Below are 26,389 nucleotides of genomic sequence, written 5' to 3' on the forward strand. Positions count from 1 at the left end.
CTGTGTGTCACACTGTGCACTGAAGTCCTGCAACAACAAGGTTATCAATGGATTTGTAATAAGCACAACAATTTCCAACTATTTTAATTTATAATCAATGTTTCAGTCATTTTTAAGCAGAACCTGTTTACTCTTCAACAACCAGCAAGATGAACCAACATAAAAGAGTATTCAACAAAAGAAAGCCAGAGCAACCCTCCCCAAACACTTGAACATGCACTGCTTATCTGTCTGTCTGCTTATCAGCGCAAGTCCACAAGGGAGCATCTAAAGGAGGCCACACAAATGTGTTTCATTCTGTCTGTATGTTTTCCCTTAGAAATGTATTCATGAAGCATACAATAACTATTTAAAATCAGCGAAAAATCCCAGAGCCAAATATAATTTCATTAAATGTATTTGACTTTTTTTTTTGTAAAAAAGAAAGAAAGAAAAAAGAAAAAGAAGAAGCATGATGTGTCTTAAAGATGGCAGGCCTCCAGGTTGGAGAAAAAGAGAAGTCTTATTATTAAACCTTCAGTGTTTCAAACGACCAGCAGGGCGTCTCCACCGGAAACAAAAATAAGCAAGAAATCATTGCAAAATTGTTGTGAAGCCTACTAGTTTTCAAACTTAACTACATTCAAATTAACATCATTTTAATAACTGTTGGACTAAAGACTCATTTGAAAGATTTGCCAAAGCACAAATGAATACTTTAATAAATCACCTTCAGATGTGGTCATTTCTTATCATTTTGACCCATATTGAAATAAAATCAAAGCCATAACATGTCCACAGTAGCTGTGTTCACCACACACTTTTTGAAATCCATTATATTAAGATGCAAACTCATAGCTGCAGTTCTTTGATGATTTTCAGTCAGGCACAACAGCTTTAATACCCATTGTCACTTTTTTGTTTATCTTACAAGCTGCCTCATAATCAGAATTTTCCACTGTAAACCATTTTATGTATCTTTCATCTTGAAGCCAAATTTCCTTGTAAGGCATTTCCCCCAATCCTTTTTGATTCTGTCTCATTGGTGGTTTGTAAACGTGTAAATGATACACTGCCATGCATGTTGTCACAAATTCAAAAAAATCTTAAAAGCTTACTAGACCTCATCCAAAATGTAAGACCATGTGCGCTTACAAGTCTTTTGAAGAATCCACAGGGACCCTGTGTAATGTAACAGGATTTACGGATACATTGTTCAATCCTGTGCTACATCTCTAATGGCTAGATCAGTTTTCTGCTTAGTAACAGTGTAACACAGATGATGTGCATGAAATGAAGCGCTTGCAAGTTTGAGCTGAGCGTGAATCTGTGTCAAAGCAGAGATAACAAAGTTTTTAAAATGACCTCACAAACTCACAGCCATGCAAGAACAGACACCATCATATCAATAATTTAAGCATCAGATTTCTTTTCCTCATTATAACCGTTCATTAATCGAGCTGGTGACAAAGTTTGAATGACCATAAGTTTTACTTCTAAGCTAGTGAAGAGCTGATTGCAGATTGTTCCAGAGGACGAAGATTATTGATGAGCAGGAAAAGAACAAATAAAAGTGATTATCCTCTGACATTTTTTGACAGACAGGACTGGGAGGAATGTGGGACAACAAAAAAAGCCTTGTTGGTGTGAAACTGCATATTGGACTGGCCCCACAGGCTTCAAACAGATGGCCACATTGAATAATAAATATTAGGGAAAGGCTCCTTTAAATTGGATTACATTAGTGTAATCTTAGCAGCTATTTTAAACCATTTGGAGTGTGCTATCTCATCACAGTCCCTTTTAATCCCTCTTAACTTTTGATTGTGTTCAAATTGATTCTCCTCACACAAATGGCCCCAAACCATCAGAACCATTCTATTTTTTTCTCACTGCAAACTTACAATCACATGCATAAAAACTCACCCGCACACAATGCTGATTCTTACAGTCACACCTAAAGGTCCCAGCAATTGAAACAATCAAGTCATGACAAGAACGTTGCAGCTTTAACCAGAAATGAATCAAGTTTACTGAAGGTAAAAACAACAGCCAATTGCCTCAAATTGTTGTCCTGTTCATGATGGCCATTTAGAGTTTTTCCAAATATTTTTTATAAGTAAGTAATGGAGGGCAAAGTTCCCAGCCTCTGTTTTGTGCAAAAAAATAAATAAATACATTTCTAGAGTTCATCAAAAGAGTTTAGAAAAAAAAAATTCAAATGTACTGTGTTTGAGCACTAAAAGGGTTGATCAAGAAAAAAAGTTTCTTTGTACATGCCAACTGAACCATTCCTCTTTGTGTCCACTCCGGGGCAGCACATTATGAAATCCAAATAATAGAAAGTATCACATGATTATAGTCCTAAGTCCTAAGAAGCCTATGCATCCATAAAGTTTATTTATTTTTGCGATAATGTGTGGTATTTGTTTTTTGTTATGTATGTCATTGTCTTGGGATTATAAAAAATGTTTTTTTCCAATATAATTGATCACTTTAGGGGCGGCTGTGGCTCAGTGGTTAGGATCATTGTCTCTCAACAGGAAGTTCAAGGGTTCAGTGGCGATTTAAGAGTCTGTTGGGGCCTTCGGCAAAAATTCACAAGGGGGCCCTCCAACCAGCATTCATCACCATTATGTCATCAATGATCTGACAACAGAAAATACAGAAGAAAAAAAACTTTAGAGAGATTTTATACATAAGCATTATTTTTTAAACACAGATGTGAAGAACTTTCATGTCAAACTCCGGTTTTCACAGCAATAATGCACTTCACAGTGAACCCAGAGAGAGTGCTGTTAGATGGGGCCACCTTAGGGGGGTTTCTTACTGTCATTGAAAACTTAGCACATTTTGAGCCACTGTTGTGGGTTAAACTCTGTCAGACCCAGGGGCCTGGGGCCCCAAGCAATTGCCTGCCTTGCCTCTTGACAAGCAGCTCCCCTGGGTTCGATCCCCAGTTCCTGCAGTCACATGTCCGATGTGTCTTTGGGAAAAACACTAATCGAGGTGTGACGTGATGTAAAAATATGTTCCTGTGTTTTTTTCCTCATCTGGGGACACGTGATATCCCCAGAGTTAATATAAATTATATAATAATTACATAATAAATAATTAATTAAAAACAACAAATGGACTAAATAAATGTTTGGTTCCTTATTCAATTAGGGCTTCAGTACATATTTAATTCAATTAGATTTAAAAAACTGTATTTGTCCCCAGGGGGGCAATTCATAGGCACACAGAGCAGTAAATAAACAAAAGTTCAGTGATACCAAAAATGTAACCAGATAAAGTGTCAACAAAAGAATAAAGTGTCAAGATGCAAGTACAAAGTTAAAATATAAAATGACAGATTAATAATAAAAGAGGTATACGAATATCATAATAAAGTAAAGGGAAGATGTTTGCAAGTATATGCTCAGTTACACAATCTGACAACTCTGCGTGCGTAAAAATACCATTCTTATAAAGTCGTCCCTTTCTGGTCCTCTGATGGAGGTACTGTACAGTATCAGGTAACCTGACTTCCTTTAGCTCTGTTTCCGTCAAGTTAAACCCTTGAGAAACAAACATCTCTTTAACAATGAATCAAAACTTTATTTTTTCCTCTGATGCCTCTGCTGCTACAAAACATCAATAATGGAGTAAGAATGAATCCAAATGACAACGTAGTTCTCTGTAGAAAATAAATACACAATAAGCCACAAAGTCCCACATCCAAGTGATCCATTCTTAATATAAAACTATTGATCTTGTTACCCTTGGTACAATGACCTTCTTCATGAGAGCAAACAGAAACACAAAGCAATAAAAAACAGTCCCCATGACTTTTAATTTCCTCTCTGTCTTTGGAAAAGCAGCACCATGTTAACCCTTCATCATTTCTGCCAACACAAAAAGCTGATAAATGAGGCTCGCCTCGAGGAACAGTTGATGATGTATATATTGTCAGGCTCAATGATGTCTAGAGGCCCAAGTTATTTATCATGGCAGAATCTATTTCAAACCTTCATTTCCTGAACATTACATCTCAATGAATATGTATACAGCCATTAATAACCCATTTAATACCCAGTTGTATATGTCATGTATGTGAACCCACCAAGGTTCAACCACCTTTTGCCCCTTTGCACAAACTCTCCATTTGTCCTGCCACTCTCCTTACAATGTTTACTTCCAGCAGAGGCATGCATGCTTGTGTTTACACTGAATGCCTGGCAAGTCTTCTTACAGCTCTGACATTCAACACGTTTAACCACAACGCCCTCGGTGCTGAACAAAACACAAGACAGGCGAATGGAAAAACGCAGAAACACATTTCTATAGAGAGCGAGGGAAAAGGAGAGCGTGCTGGGCTGAGGCTTTGATCACATGCAAATAACTCGCACACAGGGGATATAGGTGTTTATGTGGGTAAACAAAGACTCTCATTGTGGCGAACTTTTGTGAATTATGTAAGCAGGGGAAAGGTTTACATCTGTACACATGGGTATTAATGCAATCTCTCCAGAAAAAAAAGCTGCAGTTTGACTGTGAATCAGTGAAACAACAAGTAGTTGATGTTTTTCTTGTGGTTTCGTTGTGTTAGTTTGACTTGAACTAGTGGAAACCAGTGGCCTTTTGGGTTCCAGCTGTCTATCAAACTGTCCCCCGATGCCCTTGCAGCCAACTCCTGTGTCCCAGCGGCAGGGAATGAAAGGCAAACGGAGAGCTAATATGGGTCTGCGATGTTGCACAACACAGACCCATAACCACCTCCCAATCCAAACACCGTCTTCATCTTTGAAGAAGATATTTATAAACCATTAGTGTGGCAGCAGGGCGAGGGGTTGGCTGTTTTATCTCCCAGATCTGTCACGTGTTACCCTGCATGAGGCGAGCTGTGCTGAAAGACTGACAGCCAGGGCTAACATGGCCACAGCGGCACAAGTCCAGGGTGGAGCCCCCCACAAACTTGCCTTGCCACTTAAACCGCTTTGGGGACACGGGGAGGGCTTAATGCAGTGAGAACGTAATTAGAAGGTTGAGTGATCTGATTTCAGATTTCTACCAAGCTTCTCAGCTTAGAGAGGAATTACAGGATGGGGTTTCTAATCTGTAAACAACATCAGATGCCTCCCAAAGTTCATCATGGGAGAGTTAATGGTACGAGGAATTGTGAAGGGAGAAACTTTACATTTGTGTTCATCTGTAGTTTATCTGTGTGTGTTTCTGCTAATTTCATCAGTACAAAGATGTACAAACAAAAGCATTCTGGAGTATGACAGGTTTGTTGTAGAGATACAACAGTTACGAAAATCAGGGCTGTTATTGGTTTTTAAAATAACATTGAAGCTGATTGCTGTTTTCTCCATGACTTCTTTTGGATTAAGACACAATGCCAACTTTTATCTTCAATGAATGACCAAGAAAACAGGTCAGAGTTTGTCCAACAGGTGACTCCCTCTACCCATTATAAAAGCTCCTCTGTGAATCAGCAGTTAGGTGTACTAGATGCCAGCATTAAATTGATGCGACGCAGCTCAAGCCACATTATTGCCAATGGACCGATGTCTGTCAACAGTGCCAATATTGGCTAACAGCGTTGTTAAAGCGATGAATTAGTGCATCCCTTGATTGTGCTAAGCTTGCTATAAGCTTCTAGCTAAAGCTAAATATGAAGCAAATAAAGTAATGTTTATTTGCTCTCACAGAGCAAATCTGTGTCCAATATTTGCTTCATGTCTCAGTTGGCCATGAAATTAAAAAGAAAGAGAAAGTCTAAATTTAACTTCCTACAGGTACTCTGAGTTTAAAGCGAGCTCTTTCTGGTGTGAAATCAAACAGAGAATATCAACAGCTCCCACAACCAGAACTACTCCCACTGCCCAGGTATAGATTTTACAAAGTGAAAACCAATCCATAAAACTGACTTTGAGGAACCAAATCGATGTGATTCAGCTGCAGGTTCTTTTCATGGATCGAGCTATTTGTTTCAAGGCGAGGAAAACACATCTAAAACAAATCTGCATGGCTACTTCTTCCAGAAAATGAAAACAAATCCTTGAACCTGGTTTTGTTAGCAAACTTCCAGTGGAGTGGAGCGTCATTAGAGTTAATCTAAAATCATGTGGATCACATGAGAACTGTATTTGTTTGTTCTCCTCTTTGGTCTACACAAACCCCTGAGGGATGTGTCCGTCTCTTTAGCGTCTACTTGCTACACTATGCTAACCAGTGGCTAACTATGCTGTTTTTGGCTGAGCAATTAGTTTACTATAAAAAAAGTTAATTCAGTTAAAAGCACCAAAAAAATTTATTTTAATTATTATTATTAATTATTAAAAAGTTTTATAATTTTGGGCTTCAAGCCCTATAAAATGAGTTTAAAGACCCTCAAGCTGAAGAATTTGTCACAACATCTGCGAGTGTTTAGCACTTTACAAATATGGTTAATATAAGCACAGTGAAGATTAACACCTTCTGAAGCCACCAAAACACAAAAAAGAAACCTTTTTTTTTCATATGCCGAAGAAAATGTCCTTTTAATTCTGACATCAAGTAGGTTTTTCTTTTTTTAATCCACCAAAATGCAATTGGAAAATTGAAAGACATGTTCCGTTCACCTCACATCTCTGCCTCTATCTTTACCTTAAACCCAGAAATGAGGTGATTAATAATTAACAATACCTGGTGCAGAAACGATTACATAGGTGAAATCAATATTTCAAAATCCTAATTATAGCAAGTCGTATTAACATGTACTTAGGACATGAAAGACATTAATCAGCGCTTATATAAAATAGATCATGACATCATTTGACATCTCTAGAACTACAGTATTACCAAAAGAAAAAAAGACTTTAGGATGAAAAACATGTTTGGAAAATAGTCAGAAAAAACATTCATGAATGTGAATCTGTGATGAAATCACCTCATGAAGGAGAGTCAGCGCTCAGATGTTGAACAGTGAGGGTCAGTGCAACTTTGCTGGCCTCTTGTTGCTTGTCTCTTATTTCTAACACATCTGACACTTGTCAAAGAGCTGAGGTGAGCCCATTGTCCACCCACCAGCATGTCTAACAAGAGTACAGCTATAGGGGCCTGGACAAAGGTGAAAGTGGCAGCTTGAATCCTGTAAAGACCACAGGAAATACTGTGGCCCAGTATGTCTTCCAGCTGAGCTCACTTTTTCTGCACATTCCTGTAAGGGTGTATTAAAGGTACTCCCAGTTTTCAGGAGCATTTTAAAAGACAGATTCAGATGTTTAGAGCACAACAGACAAAAAGAGTACGTCTGGTTTAATGGTGCATCATCTATAACTCTGGGACGCTTTTAGTGTTTTTATGTTGTTTTAGGATTTCAAGACAAATGTGTAAAAAAAGAATCATTCCCAACTTACAAACGAAATCCTCCCAGCATCTTTCTTTCTTTGTCTTTCTGATTTTGCCTGATAACATCCGGACATGTGAATAGTGTAGGTTTAACTTGTTGATGTTTAGAAATATTCAACACATAATATTAAACAGTGTCAAATTAATCAAGATTAATTGAATGAATTAGCCCATGAGACCCTCATGGGCTTATAAGACACGAGAAAATTCAGTTGCAGTGGTTTACACAAATATTTCATAACGTTACAAATTTTGGACATATGGGACTTTTGGGTCCAACACTATACCCATATTCAGGATTTTTTTTAAAAACCTAAACTTTGTTGGTTCTACCTTCGATCTGAGAAAAACGATAGATATAGATATACACATTTATTGTGTATATCACTAAAAATGCATGTTATCGAACACTTGTGAAAAGAAATATAATGAAGACAAGATGGTCAATCAACTGGAGAGTTGTACCTGCATCACTGCTTAACACTGGAGAGTGATAATACTTGTTGTAATCCATATAGCGCACTCTGCCGATGAAAGAGAATTGCTAGTTGAATACAATGAAACTCAATTCAAAATTGACTGGTGCATAAATCTAGTACTTTAATATGCATATTTCAATAAAATTAGCCAATACAGATAGCCATTTGACAACGCCAATATTGGCGGATATTATCGGCTGCAAGACCTAATCGGTTGGGCTCTAAAATCAAGCAGTTGGTAATTTTGTTTATGGAGTTAAATACAATCTAACATAATGTAAATCTTTACATGTCAACCCAAACATCAATGTGTCATTGGATACATTTTAAAGAACTCACTGTGTGGATTCTATTTTTTTTCCCCAGTTGAAAGTTTTATCTTTGGATTATCCAGAGTGACTTTCTATTAAAGTGAGTGCAATTTGGTGAATTGACCCTTTAGGAGTTACTCTACTTCTGTCCCCATTTCACCCAAATGAATGTTGCAGTTCACTTATTTCAGCACAACGGCAAATTGTACACACACACACACACACACACACAACCACAAATGAACTAGAAAAAAACTGGTTTAACACTGGACACATGCCTTAAGAGCAAACACCTGGTACAGTGATGTAGGAAAATATGTTGGAGGAATTTAAAGTTTAAATCTAATTGCTATTCTTTTTTATCACTATTTTAAAACCACATGAACTTCAGCTGTCAGGGCTATGGATTTTTTTATGTCTCTACATAAATGGTTGTTAAAAAACTTGCAAAAACTGTGTACGTTGTTTTCAAATACATTCAAAAAGATGCTGCTACATTGCACTTCAGTTGTTGAAAAATCAGTTAGGTCCATGAGCCGTGCAGATTGGGAGCTGCAGTTATCGCTGCTCTGCACAGCTCGATGCCTCTGCAGCAGTTTCCGTTCTAGTAGCCGGCACGGTTCATGTGTGACATTTCACCGCTGAGAGGAGAGAGTTGTCGTCGTCGTTTTTTTTTCTTTTTTTTTCTGCAGCTTGCAAACCACAGGCATGATTAATGTGGCGTGGTAATTTGTACAGGTAATTTCACTATTGCTGTACTTCCCTGCTGTGCATTAACGGTCTAATGTGACACTTTATTGATCCCTGCAGAGAAATTTTCTTTTTACAGCGAGGTCTAAGTGCAGGGTCAGTAACAGGAGAGAAGCCCCACAGCTGCTGAAGATTCAGTGTTGACTTAAAAGACGTTTTGCACGTCCTCGGCCCAGAGGCTAACTCTTGTGCCCTGTGGTTGAAGGACAGTCACCAAACTCAATACACTGTAAAAAGCTGCCTGCTGTTTCACTCAATTGGAGTTTTATAACAGTTTCAAATGTTCACATCCTTAGGTCTTGTTTTCAAAACGCATCACATTATCTTACTTTATCAGTTGCTCTGAAAAGGATCTGTAAGGAAAATTGGACCATCAGTTAAGTAAATAAGTAAAACTTCCAACGAGGACTAAAAGCATTCATATTTCTAGAAATTGTAAAAAAACGAATACAGAGACAAACATAGTTGATGAAATAGTTAGTTATGGTATCTGTGCCATGTTTTTAAGCTTCTGCTTATGAGATTCAAGTAGCGTGTATAGGGTTTAGCTTTCTTTGTGTCTGACAAGTTGCTAGCATGGCAACATCAATCAATCAGGACCGAAGAATAGAAACGTGTATTAAATAGACCTGACAGTGTAATGCGTTAATATACGGGATTAATCTAGAGACCTTAATTATTATTTTTAATGCAAATTCAAGGCTTAGGTTAGGTGCTACACTTAAGAATTTACAGGTGCTAGTCCAGAATTCTAAATAATTTAATTTACCTTTACTGCCAAAGGCTGCTATAGTAGTTTATTTTTCAAAGCATTTCTGCATTTCAACGTGTTACATTTTTAATTTTCAAAACTGTTAAAATTTAATATTGTGATAATCATTTTAGTGGTACTGATTGATAGCAGTCGTGTTAAACCTCTGTTCCAAATATGGTCACTTCTTGGTTTTATAAGACTGAAATGGAGAACATTAGGGTTCAAACAGCCTGTGACCAAATCCATCAAATAAAGCAAACAAATGTATACTGTATTGCCGGAGTGAGGTCTCTGATTTTCCCTCTCCCGTAAAAGCTCTCCACTACGGTCATATACTGATGACCTTGGTCCCTAAATGATGCAAAAAGATGCAGTTAAGCCTGAGTTTCAGGGCAGTAACGTGGCCTTTTAAGATAGCTTTATTGTTGAATCTCTCAATCTTTTGAAATGCCAAACATCACTTCGATTCATCTAAAAAAACCTCTCGTAATCTGCACTTCATTTTGCTATGCATACAGTACGTGACTGTAAAATGAGTATTTCAGTTCTGGAAGGTCTGCCTGACAAACAATATTATCAGAGAACTTCCAGACAAAGTCTCGTCATCTCGCCTGAAGATCAAACCGTTTTTAAAAAAACAAAAAAAAACAGAGATGTGAAGAAAACGTTTATTTGGCATTATCAGCAGGTGAGCAGTGAGTGAGCCAGGGACAATTGAGTGATCGCGTCAAATATGTTTTCTCTTTTATTGTATAACAACTGACAGATCCCCAAGAACAACAAATACACTTATAAACACACAGAGTAGAGACATTAATTAATTCCTAATACAGCTATAGAGACTTTACTCAGTCTTTCTCTATCGAAAAATAAAAAGTGAATGAAAAAGCTTCCTGTGCAGTAAACACATGCCCACTCATTGAAGGATACTACTTGCAATCTGCAAAAGAGAGCAGCAGTAATTTAGGCCAGGTGCGAGCTACGTTATCAACATGGATTATATCAAAGTGTAAAAGGATTCGATGGCTCCCACACTCTGACATGACAGATTAAGTGAGAGAGGCTTTTAAGGCCTCTCGAGGGTCTGCCCCTGAATGCATTATAAACTCCGCTTTTGTAAAAGTGCTCCTCCTGGTCGGGGATTAGACGGAGAACAGTTGTTCCCCTGAGACTGACCGTGTGCTGTCCCTGTGTAACGGTCAAAGACATTATGAGAGAGATTTATTGTGTTGTAATCCTCTCCAGCTACTTTACTTTTCTCCACAATATGCCGAAAGAGAAAAAGCTGGTGTCTTAATGACGACAGACTCCACAAGTGGCTTTTCATTACAGTCAGTTTAAGATTCAGTCTGTTCAGTTGATCCTACTGGTAATGTACAGTTAATCTGAAATATCACAGAGCTTGTTATCGAACTTTATTACATGTTTGGTACCATCTGAAATCTGTAATTTGACTTGAACAGTGTAGTAGGTTTCACAGTTTTGATGATCTCGTGCTGCAAAAAAAGTTTCTTTGTTTTAACATTATTAACCTGTAGCTTTGTATAAAACACTGTCCTGTTCCTTTAGTGCCCTGGGTGTTGTTTTCAAAGTGCTTTTTTTTTGTCTGCCCTGAAGCTACAGAATTTTTTTTTTTTTTTTTTTTTTTGCAACTTGGTGCCTCTGCAATTCACTTTAGTCAATCACCTAAAAGCCAGTCAGAGATTTACTCCCATCTGGCCTCTTGTTCGCTCACTCTTTTTGTTGTTGTTGCTGTTGCTTCTTAACACTGTTTGTTTTTGTCCTCGTTGGTCTTTTATTCTCTGCCATGATGTCTGTACAAAGGAAACAGAGCTACAATTTGTAACAGGCAGTGTTTGCCTTCAGGACGTACTGTCTGGAAGCCATTGTGCTATTGACAGTGATGAACTCAATGTTGGGGACTGTACTTAACCCAGTTTACATGGAGGGAAACTAGACAGATTTAAAGTGTTATCATCCAAAACCAAGAGAATGTTTAGTGTACACGGTTTGTATTTATTCACAGGTTAGAATAAACCTACAGACAGGAGACTACTGACAAGCTAATACTTTTACTGTGAGCATGTTGAATCAGTCAAACCGTACTTTATGACACCTTGAAGCGTTGATAATATACTTGGGTGATCACCAAACCTTTATTGGTTACCAGTTTTACATTTATCAGATTGAAACTGAACTGAAGAGGTCCTATAGAAGGACTGTAACATGAGTAGATGAATTATTAAAAAGGGAAAATTAATCCAACTAATTATCTCTGCAGACAATAATCTCACATGACCAAAATGTGAATCAGATTCACATTTGTCTCATTTCAAATCAGCAGTAATAGTTTCATTTATGTCTGTTTAGTGACCGTACAAATGAAAGGAAGTAGACTTCTTGGGGCTGTTCTAGGTATATTGTCATGCTTTTAAAGTCCATGTGTGCACGTTACAAAACACAACTTTAGGGGCGACATTTTATATAATACAACAACTAGTGAAAAATATGTGAACAGAATGTATAAAGCCAAAGTTAGAGGGTTAGATAATAATCACATTACATGTGTCTAATGTTCATTACATATGTGCTTCTGGTAGGAGTCATGTTGAAAATCAGCAAGAAAAGGGTTAAGCCTTCAATGTTCCCACCATTCAGCAGATCATTGATTACTTTGGATGGATGAGGACAATGATGGAGGTGAAAGTTGTGCTGCTTGTAGAGGAGGCGGTTATGGATTGAGAGGTAAACAGAGTCTTTGTGTGAAACAAACAAAATAAAACATGTCATTCAGTTCTGCGTGTATTGTTTGTGTGTGTAGGTGTTAAAACCTTTAAGTGGCCATAAACACCTGGCACACGGGGATTCGAGCGACACGTTTGCACAGTGGCTAAATGGCTCCTGATGCCCTTTGACCTGGGGCAGCCACACACCCACTCTCTGCTCCTTTCCCCAATCATGTGTATCTGCAGCCGCCTCCCGAATAAACCGCCACCGTGTCTTAGGCCAGGTCGCTAAGCTGCCTCTGTGTGCTCTAATCTTATTATCAGCCAAAGCTGGCTTTAGCAAGGGAGGGAAGAGGAGGGGTAGACAAAAGTCGCACACAAGAACAACATCATAATATGACTACTGTCTTTTGACTCGAAGGACAATCGCACTATTGTAGAGAGACAAACCTGGCATTGACTATGGCCTTCATGTCTTTTCACAGCATGTCTTATGTCTGGTTGGTAATTATTTTCAATCAAGAGACTGTGCCTTAGGAGACATAGTGACTACTGTTCTCGTCTTGGATAATATAACCCATCTTAACACCTTGAGTCCGCACCATAATGTGTCGGCTAATGATTCATTTGAATTCAATCTATGCTTTTTACAAGTATCAAATAATAGTCCACTAAAACAAGTAATCATTCAAATGTAATTTAAATGGAAGGTGTAAGCATTTTTTAAAATATTTTGTGTTTTTATTTCAACGTTACGTCTCTTTATTCTCACACGAAAGCCCGTCGAGCGTTTACCTGCAAATGAAGCATCTTCAGGTTTATTCTTCCAAAGGGTGAAATGGGCACTTTTCTTGACAACCATTCCATTTTTGAGGACTTAGTTGGGAAATGAAATGCCCGTCTTTATACCAGAAAAAAAAAAAATCTAATACCTAACCTCAGTATATTCTTCCAGATATCAGGAGTTTTGCGTTAATAAAAAAAGCCATCCAACTTCCCATTTATCCGTAACAATGTTTCTGTGACCAGCAACGCCGCCATGTCCATTTGGATGTCAGACACATACAAATAATCAGCGTTTGGCTTTGTGTCACGGAACACCAAATTGGTGAAACAGCCTGCCTAACCTTTATTTTCAAGCCCTTTCCAGTTTTCTAGGAAGAGAAGCGTGCACCCGAGGGCACAAACCATTTTCAAGGGCTGCATCTCTCTCAACCAATTAGATCTAAGTATTGGTAAACTGCTGCTGTCCCCTCATCACATCCACTTAACAGAGAAGAGGCAGAAACACAAACGCATCGTGGTAGAAAATAATAATAAAAAAAAAGATTTAAAAAAAAGTACAATTTGTGATATTTTGGTTTACCTTTGCAGATAATGCAGCTCTGTGATGTCTGTCACTGTTGCAGTTACACTAATTATCACATTTTAAATATGTCATCATTAGAGTGCACTGATTTGAAGATCGAAGCACAGCAGTAATCGCCACGGATTTTTGGTGCGAACTCCAGCACGATGGATGTCCTTTCTTAGTTTTCCTTTCCAGTAATCAGCTCGTTTCAGAGCGGAGGAGACCAGATTAATTATTGAATACTTCCTTAAATGGTACAAAACCAGCAGATGTTTTGTCTGGAGCCTTGATTCATCACAAACTGTTATATGCAAATGGAGCACTAGTAATAGTAAAGTGTTATTTTTGAAGTCAACTGAATGATAATACATCTCTGTGGTTTAGTTAAATGAAGCAGCTGACGAGACTCTTTAAAAACTCTTGAAAGCAGACGACCTCTGCCTTGTACTCGAAAACTCATTTTAATCAAGCGTTTCACTTTCATGTTGTCTAGACGGCAGAGATACTTTTACTCAAATACAATATTGGAACCCAGAGGCAATCATCGTCTATCATTGTCTGATGGACGATTGATGCCTCCTTTCTCAGTTATCCCGGCAAAGCAAGCGGTTATTTTAGATAGTCATGTGCTAGTGAACTGCTCCGAGTCGGTTCCGGACAGCATCATCGATTTCTTGTTTTAGCACATTTTTCTTAATTCTACACATTTTTGTACGCAGTTCTGGTGGGGATTCTGATCCTGTAGTTAGTTCATTTTATTTGAAGGTAACTTGGCAGCTATCAAGGTCAGGTCCCTACAGCTTGAATCTCATTTTATGTGATGGAGATCTTATCTCTGATAGCTGCGGGCCCTTACAAATATAAACTACACGTTTGGAATTAAACATAACCTCACACACCTCCCATGCCGCTCTCACAGTTCTTATTGGATCAAAAAACAACAACGAAAAACTCAAATCAAAATCAGCATCTCGGACCTTTTCAACAAGGAACCCTGACTTTAATTTGGCAGATTTCTGAACCAACTTAACTCTAAAATAAAGAAATCCCAGTCTGACAAAACCTCGCATTTGCATTGGTTAATTGCATTAAAAACCACTGAAACTCTATTTAGTTTCCTCACTATTCTCTGAAGATAGAATGTCTTAATGTTATAATGTCTCGAGTTTTCGCATCAAATCTACATTTTAGAGTTGGACTAGATAACGGAGAAAGTTTATGACTTCCTCTTCTTGTCTGAAATGAAGCATATTGGATGTCAAGCTGTGCCGGTACAGGTGCCATGGTTACTGTGCTTATCAGGTGTGAGCAGGTTTCTAAGAAGCTGCTGTGTTCGCCGGATCAATTTAGAGAACCAACCAACCTCTGGGCTGGAAATAGAAATGATAAAATTCCCCCACTGAAAAAAAAACTATAATGTTCAACCCACTGTATGGACCCTGCTTTTTGTAACTTAATGCATGACTGCCTGACTACCACTTTGCTGAGAAAGATACAAATAAGAAAACAATCATATGAAGCATATTCAAAAACCGGGTTGTCAAAAACTATATGATGTGATTTTTTTAAATTTTTTTTAATTTATTTATTTTTTCACTACTTTTACGACTTACGGCTGATTGACTGAAACTGAGTCAATCAGCTTTTGCTGTTTCAGTTGATGTTGCAAAAAATGGCACAATGTTGAGTGGGAAAAAAAACCCCTATTGTATGCATTGACCTTATATGAATCTATGCCATGGGGTCAGCAGTTGTAAATATGCTCTGCACTGTCTCATTAAAGAAACTGATGAGCTCAGCAAAACAGAGCTGTGATTGTTAAAGCAAACTGCTGCAAGTTTCTGTGTACCCCAAGTCCATGGTTTTTGTTGTGGATAATTAAATAAAACGTTATTGAAGCACATTTCCTTCAGATAGGAACTCAATGTGCTAATAAAAACAATAACAAACTAGATATAATGGTGTTATTGGAAAAAACTGCATTACTGCAGACATTTAAAAAAACACTTTCAAAAACCTTTTATTCCCCATTCATTCAGTATTTAGATTTTTGTAGAGAGAGCAGGAGGAGTGTCATGTTTTATCCTAAACAGGACAAATAAACATGTGGCTTACTGTATGTCATAAACCATTTGAACTATTTTAAAGCTATGTTTAGTTTGCTTGACCAGCTCAGTGGAACTCTGAAATAAACACAAGTTCCCCGTCTTGAGCTGTCCTTAACTTAAACAATCTTCTCCCTTAAAATGAACAGAGCTCAGCATCCTGCCTGGGTATGTGACAGCAGCAGCAGCATCTCCTCTATGTCTGTATTTTAAAAGCAGGTGAGACACGAACTCTGCATTTAAAGCGATCAGCTCTGGCCACTGAAGGTGACAGACTTGTATTGTAAATTAGTTGTGGGCAATGATAAGTTGGCGGGGGGTTTTTCTGTTTGCGTCACACAACAGAAAAGTGGCAGCATGAACTGCTTCAGCTCATATTATGTGTGTTGCATGTGCTGGTAAAGAGCTTCCTGCTACTCCTGGCATGCTCCACCCAGCAGCCGCCTCATCTTAAACACACCTCAACTCGAGGGCATCAAGTTGACATTCAGGGTCTGAATGCCCAGTAATGACATTACCAGGAGTAAATACTTGGAAAGTGCTTACTTTAAATGAATTTCATATCATACGGAAACTGAAGCTCCATCTAGAAAAAGTCACTTTGATGCAAAATGCAAATCCTTTTTTTTTTTTTTAAACCTAATTGTTTGACGTTCGAGCGCTTGCTCAGAAGTCTTTGTGTGAATTAAGTTTTGACATCAATTTCTGAGTGTAAATGTCTGAGACAAAAACACTACGTGGTGAATTTTCATTGTGTGCCTGTGAAAAAGCGACAGGAGATATTTATCCAGAACTGTGTGTGTGTGTGTGTGTGTATATATATATTTAAAAAAACAATAACTCCGGTAATTCCACTTCCACCTGGACAGAAATGCAGTGTGTGCAGAAAGGCTAATGTTAGTGATGTTTCTGTGTGAGAATTTCTCTTCCTAAACCTCCCTGGTCATACTAATGACATGTGTGGAGGCTTACAGACCAGAGCGTCACATCCAGTGACGGTAGGGTCATTACTCTGGCTGCCTTCAATTCTCAGTCCTCAGTCAAAGAGCCAATTACTCTGAGGTTTGACGGATCCCTGAGATTATAAAATACAGCCTGGTCTCGTATTCTGCTTAGTAGGTTATTTCTATTTTGGGGGTCAACACCCCAGAGGTTTGAATTCTAATTGCAGCACAACCACAGGCACTGAACGTGGAGTACATTTGATCCACAAACTAAATTGATGTCACAGTCGTTCTAAACACTTGAGGAATGTAAAACAAAGCGGGGGGGATTTATGGAAACGACAAAGACCAATATCAAAGGATTTGGTGTAACATGCTGCACATGGTAAGCTGGGGATGTAAAGCATGGATAACTGGAACCTTTACATTATAATCTTTTTGGGGGGGGAATTCTGTCTCACAAATTTCATGGCAACTCAGTCACTGTCAGTCATTACAATGATAAAGGTTTTTAAATAAACTAGTGTGTCTCAAATGTTAGTTTGTATGCAAATCTTACAGTATTTCACACGCCCGTTGGCTTTGTTGTGATTCAGATGATAAAATGATAGACTGGGACACAGGAACAGGAACGACGGCTGAATGAATATCTCAAGGACTTTGAGATTTGATGTTTCAGTCAGAGCGAAGGCAGAGACTGCCGGGGTGATTTTGATATAATATTAGAGCACCTTTGGGATGCTGTTAGAAAACCCTACTGTAAATAAATCCGTCTTTTTTAGCTGTCTCTGTTACGTAAAGAAATAAAAAGGCAAGCTTTCCTTGAGGAGTGCACTACATGAGAGTAACATTACAGGGTAATGCAGTTTTAATCTGTAAGGAGGAATAACTGCAGCCTGTCAGAATGAGTTGCTTCAACGGCAGGATTGACATGAAGGACCTTCTTTAGCCTCCCATAACCACGCCTGAAGACTGTAAGGCCAGGTTACACCTCAGATGATAGCATTAATCTGGCTGCACAAACCCTCCCCTCCATCTGGTGAGACGCTCGAGCAACAGGAGAAAGGAGCAGGGATGCCTCTCACTCCTCAATGAATACTAATCCCCTCCCGCTGCTCACGTGACATCACCCTGCCTCAAAAAAACACACCACACATTTTTACCCTTTTCGCAGGGCCATCACCCACCATTTCAAAACTAACCTATCACCAGTTCAGCACGGCAGAAAACCCATCCAGCCTTATGACACCACAGGAACGAGAAAAAAGTCCATCCCTTATTGCTTTGCTAAGAGAGAGAGGCAGCGCTATAATCTTCCAGCGTCTTAGTGCAAAACTCATCTGCTGCCTCCAGACAGCCCAGTTCCTACCTGAACTACAAAGTCACAAGAATAAAGGATTTTTTTTCTCCCCCCCCTTTTTTTTTTTTTCACAGACCAGCAGTTTTCACGCATTTTACCCTTTAAAATCAATCTTCTTTTCTGGGATAAAAGCAAACATTTTAAAATGCTGATGAAACAGCGAGAGCGGAGAGTTAAAAACCTCTTGCAGTCACACTTTTGACGCAGCGCTTCACTTAGAAGGTCGGAGTAATCGTGATGAATTGCAGAAAAAAAAACTTGAAAATTAATTTCAGCAAGTTAACGCTGCTGTCTCGAGCCACGAACAGCAGACAGGATTCCTTTGTCTCTGACCTCCACATAAATGCCTCATGGCAAATCAAATACCACTGGAATCGATGACGCCGTGATGCTGCGTTTGTGTGTCTGAATTCTTCGCCTCTGAAGTTCACACGCTGGTTTTCGAAAACCCACAGCAGAAGCTCTCATTTAAAGAGGGATTGTTCCTCATTAGTGTGTGTGTGCGCGCCATTTTCCCAGGGTGCACCTGGTCCAAATGATCACGACCCTCGCCTACGCTTAGGGTGGAAATGACACACTCTGAGATGCATCATTTATGGTCTAGGATCAGCAGGGGAACCGAGGCGGAGCGCAAATGCGACGCCGCTCATTTGGATGCTTTACAGAACGTCTGTGATTCAGAGGCTGTATAGGTACTGTACGTATAAGGAGCAGAAAGAGCACTCTAATTGGCTGAGTGGGAAGACAGAAATGTGTCCTGATGGTCTTGTCTCCACGGTGGACAAAGCGGACAGGTCACCGGTGTTCACAATCATTAGCTGCATGGAGACAGAATATGACATCAAGAGGTGACAATTCAACATACCATTTGCACAAAACACACAGCGTCTGCTCCTCTACACATTTCAGTTGAATACTGCGGACGCTGCCTCTCCTGCACGGATGCTTCCGGTTTCCTCCCACGCATAAGTTAACAGGTGGCTCTTAATTGCCTGTAGGCGTGAATGTGAGCATAATAAGGTCGTCTGTCTCTATGTGTCCACCCTGTGACTGACTGGAGACCTGTCCAGTCTGCACCCCGGCTCTCGCCCAATCCAGCCACCCAGAGACCCTCTAAAGGGTAATTGGGTAAAGCTAGGAGACAGATGGATGTAGGATACAGTAAATACCATTCCACTCATGTGCTTAGTTATTACCCTAAAGTGTAAATTTTTTTTTTCTAACTTAGCTGCACATTTCAGTGAAAAAGGCAGCAACGAGATAGTGTGAGAGCTCCCTGCTCATACAGCAGACGCTACATACACGGGTACATTTAAAGACCGCTCGAGTAGCCCCTATTTCTGATCTTTTTGATTTATTTGTTATTCATTCATAGAATTGAAAAGTGATCACAATTCTCAATGGAGGAAAAAGCATGATTTAAATTTAAGCAAGAATCATGCAGCCCTACAGAATACGTCCATTTAGAAACCAAAGAGCTAACAAGAATGAATTTGAGGTACGCACTCTCTAATGAATCACGCTTCATGCATCACTGTCGGTATCTCTCCTTTAAAATCCGCTGTTTTCTTGATGTGTAAGTTGTGTTTACTGACAAACAGAGCTTTAAGAAACCATTCTATGTACACGACTTGAGTTGATGACGCTTCTTTTACTTAGAGTCAGAGCTTTACATATTCTGAATTATTCCTCCCAGAATAAGCATGACGACTAGTGTTATTGGATTGTTAAAGTGTGCTGCGGATAGCAAACGGCAAGTTCAAAACATCAAAGTGAGACGTTCAGCGGGAGAAATGCTGATTAGTTTTGGCGGACAAAATGGTGAACAACGTGTGCTATATTTTTCTGTGTGAAGTGGGGGAAACATTTATTTAATGTGCATCAGCTGAAATGTTCAGGTCTAGGATATAATTACATTACCTTTAAAGCAGGAGGGAGACAAGAAAAAAAAAACACAAGCTGCTGACGGTTTGAAAAGGTTGAAATAAATGACTTTTTGTGTTGTAGTAATGGGGGGGGGGGGGATGAGAAAGACCGTCCTCAGCACTGTCCGTGTTAGCACAGCCGCAAATCCTTTAAAGTTCAGCCAGCGCGTATTGTTTTGATCGCCTGCCTCAAAGTCACATCAGCGTCAGATGACACGCAAAGCTCCAATCAGCACCTGACCACGAAAACCAACACTGAACGCAGATAAGTTTAAAAGACGCGGCAGCTGGTGGGTGTCCAGAGACATGAAAAAACCACTGTCCTCTTTATTGTGTGTCCAACGTGAGCCAATTAATTTGACCTAGTTTTACATGAGAGAGTCTTTTAGGTAACACGGTCTCTTTCTGCCTCCAATCAGTGTGTGTTCTCTCGACGGGGTTCCTCCATTTATGCATACCATACTGTAGAACACTGACTGTGGTCAATTAGCCGACCCTCGTCAAACACCCACACTGAGGTAGGCATCAGCTAACAAATGTAACTGTTCACCAAACTGGTGACAAATCACCGGTTTGAGTCACAGAAGACGAACTTGGTTCAATAAAGTGACTCATTCATTGGATGTTCGGCGTCAGTTTGTTTTTACAGCAGCTGATTGGGCAACTGACAAGAAAGAGTGATGGCTCATGTGTTTGCTTTTTCAGCTTGTTAGCCTGTAGGTGGAGAGCGGAGCCGCACCATTTCTAAGACATAAATGTAGTTTGCTTTTTTTAAAAACGTAACGAACTTGATTCCTTTAAAACACAACAAAGCTAAATACATTTCTATAAACTTTTTATTTCTATTTTTACCTCGTCTTTTGAAGAAGACAGAACACATTTACTTGAACTAAGTAAAAGTCAATGCTGGCACAACTGCTACATGTCTGATCTACTTCCACAGGTATATCAGATTTCACACTGTTTCTGTGTTTGTGAGATCCAGATCTGTTCCTTTATTTCATTCGTTATTCCTTGGCCCCCAAGACTCCAGACCTTCCACTTGCCTTCTCAGGCCAGTTAAAATACTGTAACACGACTCATAATTTAATAACTCCTTGTATAATGTGTCGTCAAGGAATAACTGTGTGTCCTCATCACCAGAAAATGTAAAAATAAGGAAGAAAGCACAGCAGACGGAGCGTTCCAAGTAGACCAGCGTTCTCTCTCTCCATAAAGATGTCCACATTGTTTGGGGAGGGGGTAAGCCTCTTTGCAGTCACTTTCCCCGTCTGCATAGAACTCCATCTCGCTGGAAACTGAGGAGAACAAACACAGCAGCCACAGAGCTTCTATCCATCATGCCAAAGTGACGGTATTTTCATTCATGGCTTTTCCACAATGTGAGAGGATCATCAGCCGCTGGAGTAAAGCTTGTTTTCTCCCAGGACTTGCCCTCTTTCTTCAGTGGTGTTGGCAAGTCTTGCCCAAAATAAATACTTTAACGTGTATTCACATGAGTAACATGGGCACTAAATAAATACTATAAAACAACAAATAATAGCAGTAAGCAGTTAGATAAATCTGAACTCCCTTTTTTATTTAAAAAAATCGTTTAAAAAAATGGAGTGATACTGACTGTTATATGACAAGCTTCATCATTTCAATAGTATTTTTTACCCCCCATCAGAGACTTCACAGTTTTTGAACCGAACGGAGCTTCTTTGTCAAAGTTTGCAGCTGCAGACGAGAGCGGGCTGTTACGTAACTGACGATACATTTCTTATTACCTTACCTTATATTACACCATCAAACCCCCAGTTGATACGTGCATGATAATTACAGACACGGGGAGATGAAACGTCACGTTTGAACATCACACAGAGGTGCAGGAGGATGAATTCTTTTTTTTTTCTCCAGCAGTTGTTAGGGCGCGTGTTGTTGGGGCAGCCACCTTAACTATAAAGCGCTACAGGAAACACTACAGGAGTGGAGGTACCTCGTTCTGTTTTTCTGATTTTTCCTTTTGAAGATTTCACTTCCTTACAAATCGTTAAACCTTTTCAGTGTCTAAAATATCAGGGGGTAAGATCATCGTTTGGCCCTCAGTATTTAAACCTGTAGTGACGCTGTTGTCTTCCACATAATGGAGAGCTGTTTGATAATGAGCTGTGTTTTATAGTGGTGTAACCATTTTAAAGGGTTTCCCTGCCATCCGAAGAGCAACGGTAAAAGTGGATTTCTATCATGTATTTGCAACATGTCTTCGCTTGTGGGATCGATAGCTGAAGAATAAGGACAGGGAAAAATATTGATAATATATTGTCATGCTGAATTGTCTAATAGAATAATCGAATCACCTGTGCCTAATGTCAATATTTGAATTTAAAAAAAAAAATCTTGATCTCATCCTTTCATGAACACATTACACTTCTCCTGAAAGGGGATGGGCACTGGGGGATTTTACCGCGTGATTCTAGCAATTTAATCATTTTTTTTTTAAACCCTTTGTTTTCCAGGCAGGAGTATGTCCTCGTGTCTGCAGTGGAAGACATCCCAATAGATTCTGGTAATAGATTTAGCCTTGTCGAATTCTGTGTAAATGGCCAGTAAGATGGTGTTGTTGAGCCATCTTGTACCCTCGACACTCATCACTGACACACCAGGGTGATGAACTACGAGTTTCTTGCCATGCTCCCTGTATTGCTTTTGTCACATGGCTTCCTCTTGGCACAATACCAAAACACTGTCACAGTTTTTTTTTCCATCACCCTACTTCCATAATCATTACATCTTAGAGGGACACCAAGGTGCTTAATACTTCAAATTAAAACGATGTAGTAGAGAACTGAGTCATCACTCACAAGCATCCCTGATAGATTGTGATTGAACATGCCGCTTCGTGTGTGACTTATTATGCACCATCAACCACTTTTTGCACTTTAGAATGAAACACAACACGCACTGTTTTTGTCTCTTTTCAACACAACTGTGGATTGATATGAGGGGAATATGTCTCTACATAAGCCGTGGTAGTTTCACTGTATTTTATACTGCAATGGTGACGTTTTTCAATCATCAACGGTTCACATGCCGTCCCAACCGTTGGAGGTGATTTGTAACCAATCAGATCACAGATCAGCTACGGCCCTGTACATCACTGAGAGAGCACAATTCCTGGTTCCCATTACATGATCCAAGACTTTGGGAAAGAAACGTCACAGTCTTGTTTCAAACTGTTAACAACGTTAACTCAATGTTCTGCGGCAATAAATGGACCAATTTTACAAAGACAGAGCAAACTGACACCAGACGCAGCTTGAGATAAGGTTGTCATACGTCACTTCCAAAACAACAGTATTGAACCCACCCTCGCACATTTTTTTAAATTAGAAATGCAAAATTGCTAAAATTTTACTATTACTGCTACTATTTACTTTTTCTGAAATTATGAGTTTTTTGACGCATCTCTTTTCAGATGTCTCAGTGACTGAGATTCGCTCTCTCACTCTATGATAAAGCCGAAAGCTGCCAAAGGGAAACGCTGCCCGAATTGTTAATTTTCATTTAGCACCCTGGAAATGCTTTTTCTGTTTTAATGGTGAACTCTGACAGACTGATTTCTTGTTTAGTTAATCAGTGAATCAGAATTACCCTAAGCTCTGAGTTATTCTGTGGAAGGGGACATAGCTGGCTCACAAACATAAGCTTACACCAGAGCCAAGAGGGCCCCCATCTCATTACAAACCAGCTGTCACTGAACACAATCATCTTAGAATCTGACAATATATTAATAGCCCCGCCAAAATGGAAGGCATTTTTACAAGAGGGCTGGATGTTAACCTGAGCGTGCACCGAGACTGCAAGGAGCAAAGTCACCTTTTCCTCATCCTCAGGCCAGTTTGAGCTATCTGATGAACGACAGGAAGGTGTCACAGCACAGACCTACTGGATGATACAGATACAACATGATTTATTGCTGTCAGTTGTAATAAAACTCCAGAAAATGTTCAATTCTGTCCCAGATAATAAAAGATGAAGTATCCAAAGATGTATCAGTAGCCAATTAGCTATACAGCTCCTCTCATGTGAAGTCAATGAGCTGCTCTGTTTCATCAACAGCAGTTTGCAGTTCTGTGCTGCTGCTTCTCGATTTCCTAATTGTAAAGTTTCTGACAGGCAGGATTGGGATTCTTTTCTTTGAGAAGCTTAGCGGCAGCTATGTGAGAAGAAATCCATCACACAAATTAAGAGATCTGTTCGTTCAGAGGAAAAGAAAGCGGCTGAAGCTCCTCGTCGGTGAGCCGCAAACCAAATTCATTCATTTGTTTCATCCCGTTTAGCAGACACACCAAATCAAAGGAGAGCACATGTCATGCCACATTGGTTTCCATGCAGAAGCCTCCTAAAAAAAGCATATTTTAAGCCAGCCTTTCACATTGTTGAGGGACAAACGTGCATACTTTCTCAGTCAGTTTAGCATCCAAAAAGTAATCTGGAGATGGATCCAAATGTCACATTTTTGTTTTTTGCACTGCTGCTCCACAGCCAACCCTAGTTTGAACCAAACAAAACCTGACATAAAAGACACAAGCTGTAACAATCTTTGATTTCCACACTGGAGGAAAGCCAACATCTGGTAAGAAATGATGCTGCAGCAAAGTTGACAGGAACAAGAGTGGCCAAGTCAGAAGAGCCTAAAGGGCTTCTTTGAGTAGAGTCTGAATGATGCAGAATGTGCGAGGATATAAAGAGCCAAATTAATACGATTTAACGCATCTTGTCAAGATTCATGGATTTGTTTGTGATTATGTGGAGTATTAGCATCCAGCTGGAAAAGTGCTCAGTTTTGGCTGCAAATGAAATGTTTGCAGTTCAAAGTGACGATTACAAGACAAACAGGACAACAAGTCTCTTTTATATCCAAATATTGTTCACTAAAAGCCATGTAGCGTGTTCAAAAACTAATGTTTAATGGTGGGCATTATTGAAGTGTGATTATGCCCAATGTTGTCAGTGCATCACTTCATGCATGCAATATCCATTAAAAAGACAAAATTGGGTCCAGACCATTTTGTTCATCATGTGAAATGACCCACATCCATAGCGTGGGATATCTAGACCAAAAAAAAAATGCTTTTTTTTTTTAGGTAGCCTTTATGTTATTTTTAACCTCACAAGGGACAATCGCCATCAAAAGAAAGAGGGGAGGAAAAGGCAACATTGGACTTCCTTAACATTCATTTCAAAGCATTCAACCATGCAGCAGCATTATGCCCTCTTAAGACTAGAAGTGCTCTGCTGTGCGCCTAAAAGGGGACCTCTGGTTTGAGCAAGACAGAAAAAGGGGAAAAAAAGAAAGAAACAGACAGCAGCAGTCACAGCAATGAAAATTACATTTTTTATGATTTGTCGGCATGCTTGTCCCTGCTTTGAATTTCAAATTTCAGTAGAGGAAAACAAAAAGAGTGAGTGACACGTGACAAGCTCAATGCTGCTCATAATAGCTAATAAACTGAATGTGAGTGAAGCATCTTAAGGCTTAAACTCAGACGTAGCCCCATCAGAGGTCACACAGCTACAGTAGCCTACTTTATTTCTCAATTTATTTTTTTAACGTTAATGCATTTATGTATCACATTAGAACAGAGACTAGCTATCATATGTCGAATAAGTCAGATAAAATAGAACATGTGCTGTTTTCTAGCATTTTTTTTATTGGCTCCACTTTGAAGTTTGAATGTAGAAAAGGTTAAAGAGTTTAGGCACTGTCTTTAATTTAATGAGAACCCACATTTCTCCTTATAAAGGCAGTTTGAAAGGTTAAATTATGACTTTTCTAACACTGACAAACTGCGACTGAACTCCTGTTTGATCCACTTAAGGCAGCACGCGACTTAATGCCCTCCTCGTGCATTCATGAGCTTACCTTGAGAGATCCACATTAACATCAGCACGGCTCGAAGTCTTGTCTTTGTCTCCATTGCGCAACATCCACCGGCAGACAGGTGCTTCTCCAAAGTTGACACTAAACACTCTCTCCGCTCCTCGCCTGCTTCTTAGAAGTCTTCAGGTAGCAGTTAATAGACACGAGCGTGGTAAGGTCTGTGTAGAAAGCCCTTTCTCCTCTTCCCATCCCGCCTACAGACAGCGGCTGACATCCCAGAGAGAACCACCGGCTCCGCGCGCCTTTACTTTACAAACTATTGCAAGCGCGAAAAGAAAGACAAACAAAACAAAATCAGGGTTTCCTAACTGTGTTGAATCCAACCTGCTTCACTTGAACTGCTGGAGTGTGTGGCTTCTCCTGCTGCAGCTCACACACAGTAGGAGTACAGTGAACCATGGG

General features: G+C 39.4%; 1 protein-coding gene across 2 annotated transcripts in view; it reads right to left on the reverse strand.

Annotated features, from left to right (window-relative positions):
- The window catches only part of esamb (endothelial cell adhesion molecule b), a 42,760-nt gene extending 16,371 nt beyond the window's left edge, over positions 1–26,389 (reverse strand). The window contains exon 1 of one of the 2 annotated variants that reach the window (XM_079353760.1): positions 25,970–26,389. In XM_079353760.1, coding sequence (XP_079209886.1) covers positions 25,970–26,024 — 55 coding nt within the window. In that variant the 5' untranslated portion in view covers positions 26,025–26,389. Of the gene's footprint in view, positions 1–7,821; positions 7,877–25,969 lie in introns of those variants that run through there. The other variant, XM_079353761.1, reaches the window with a different exon arrangement.

This window comes from Symphodus melops, assembly GCF_947650265.1.
Source record: "Symphodus melops genome assembly, chromosome: 10".
Lineage (NCBI taxonomy): Eukaryota > Metazoa > Chordata > Actinopteri > Labriformes > Labridae > Symphodus > Symphodus melops.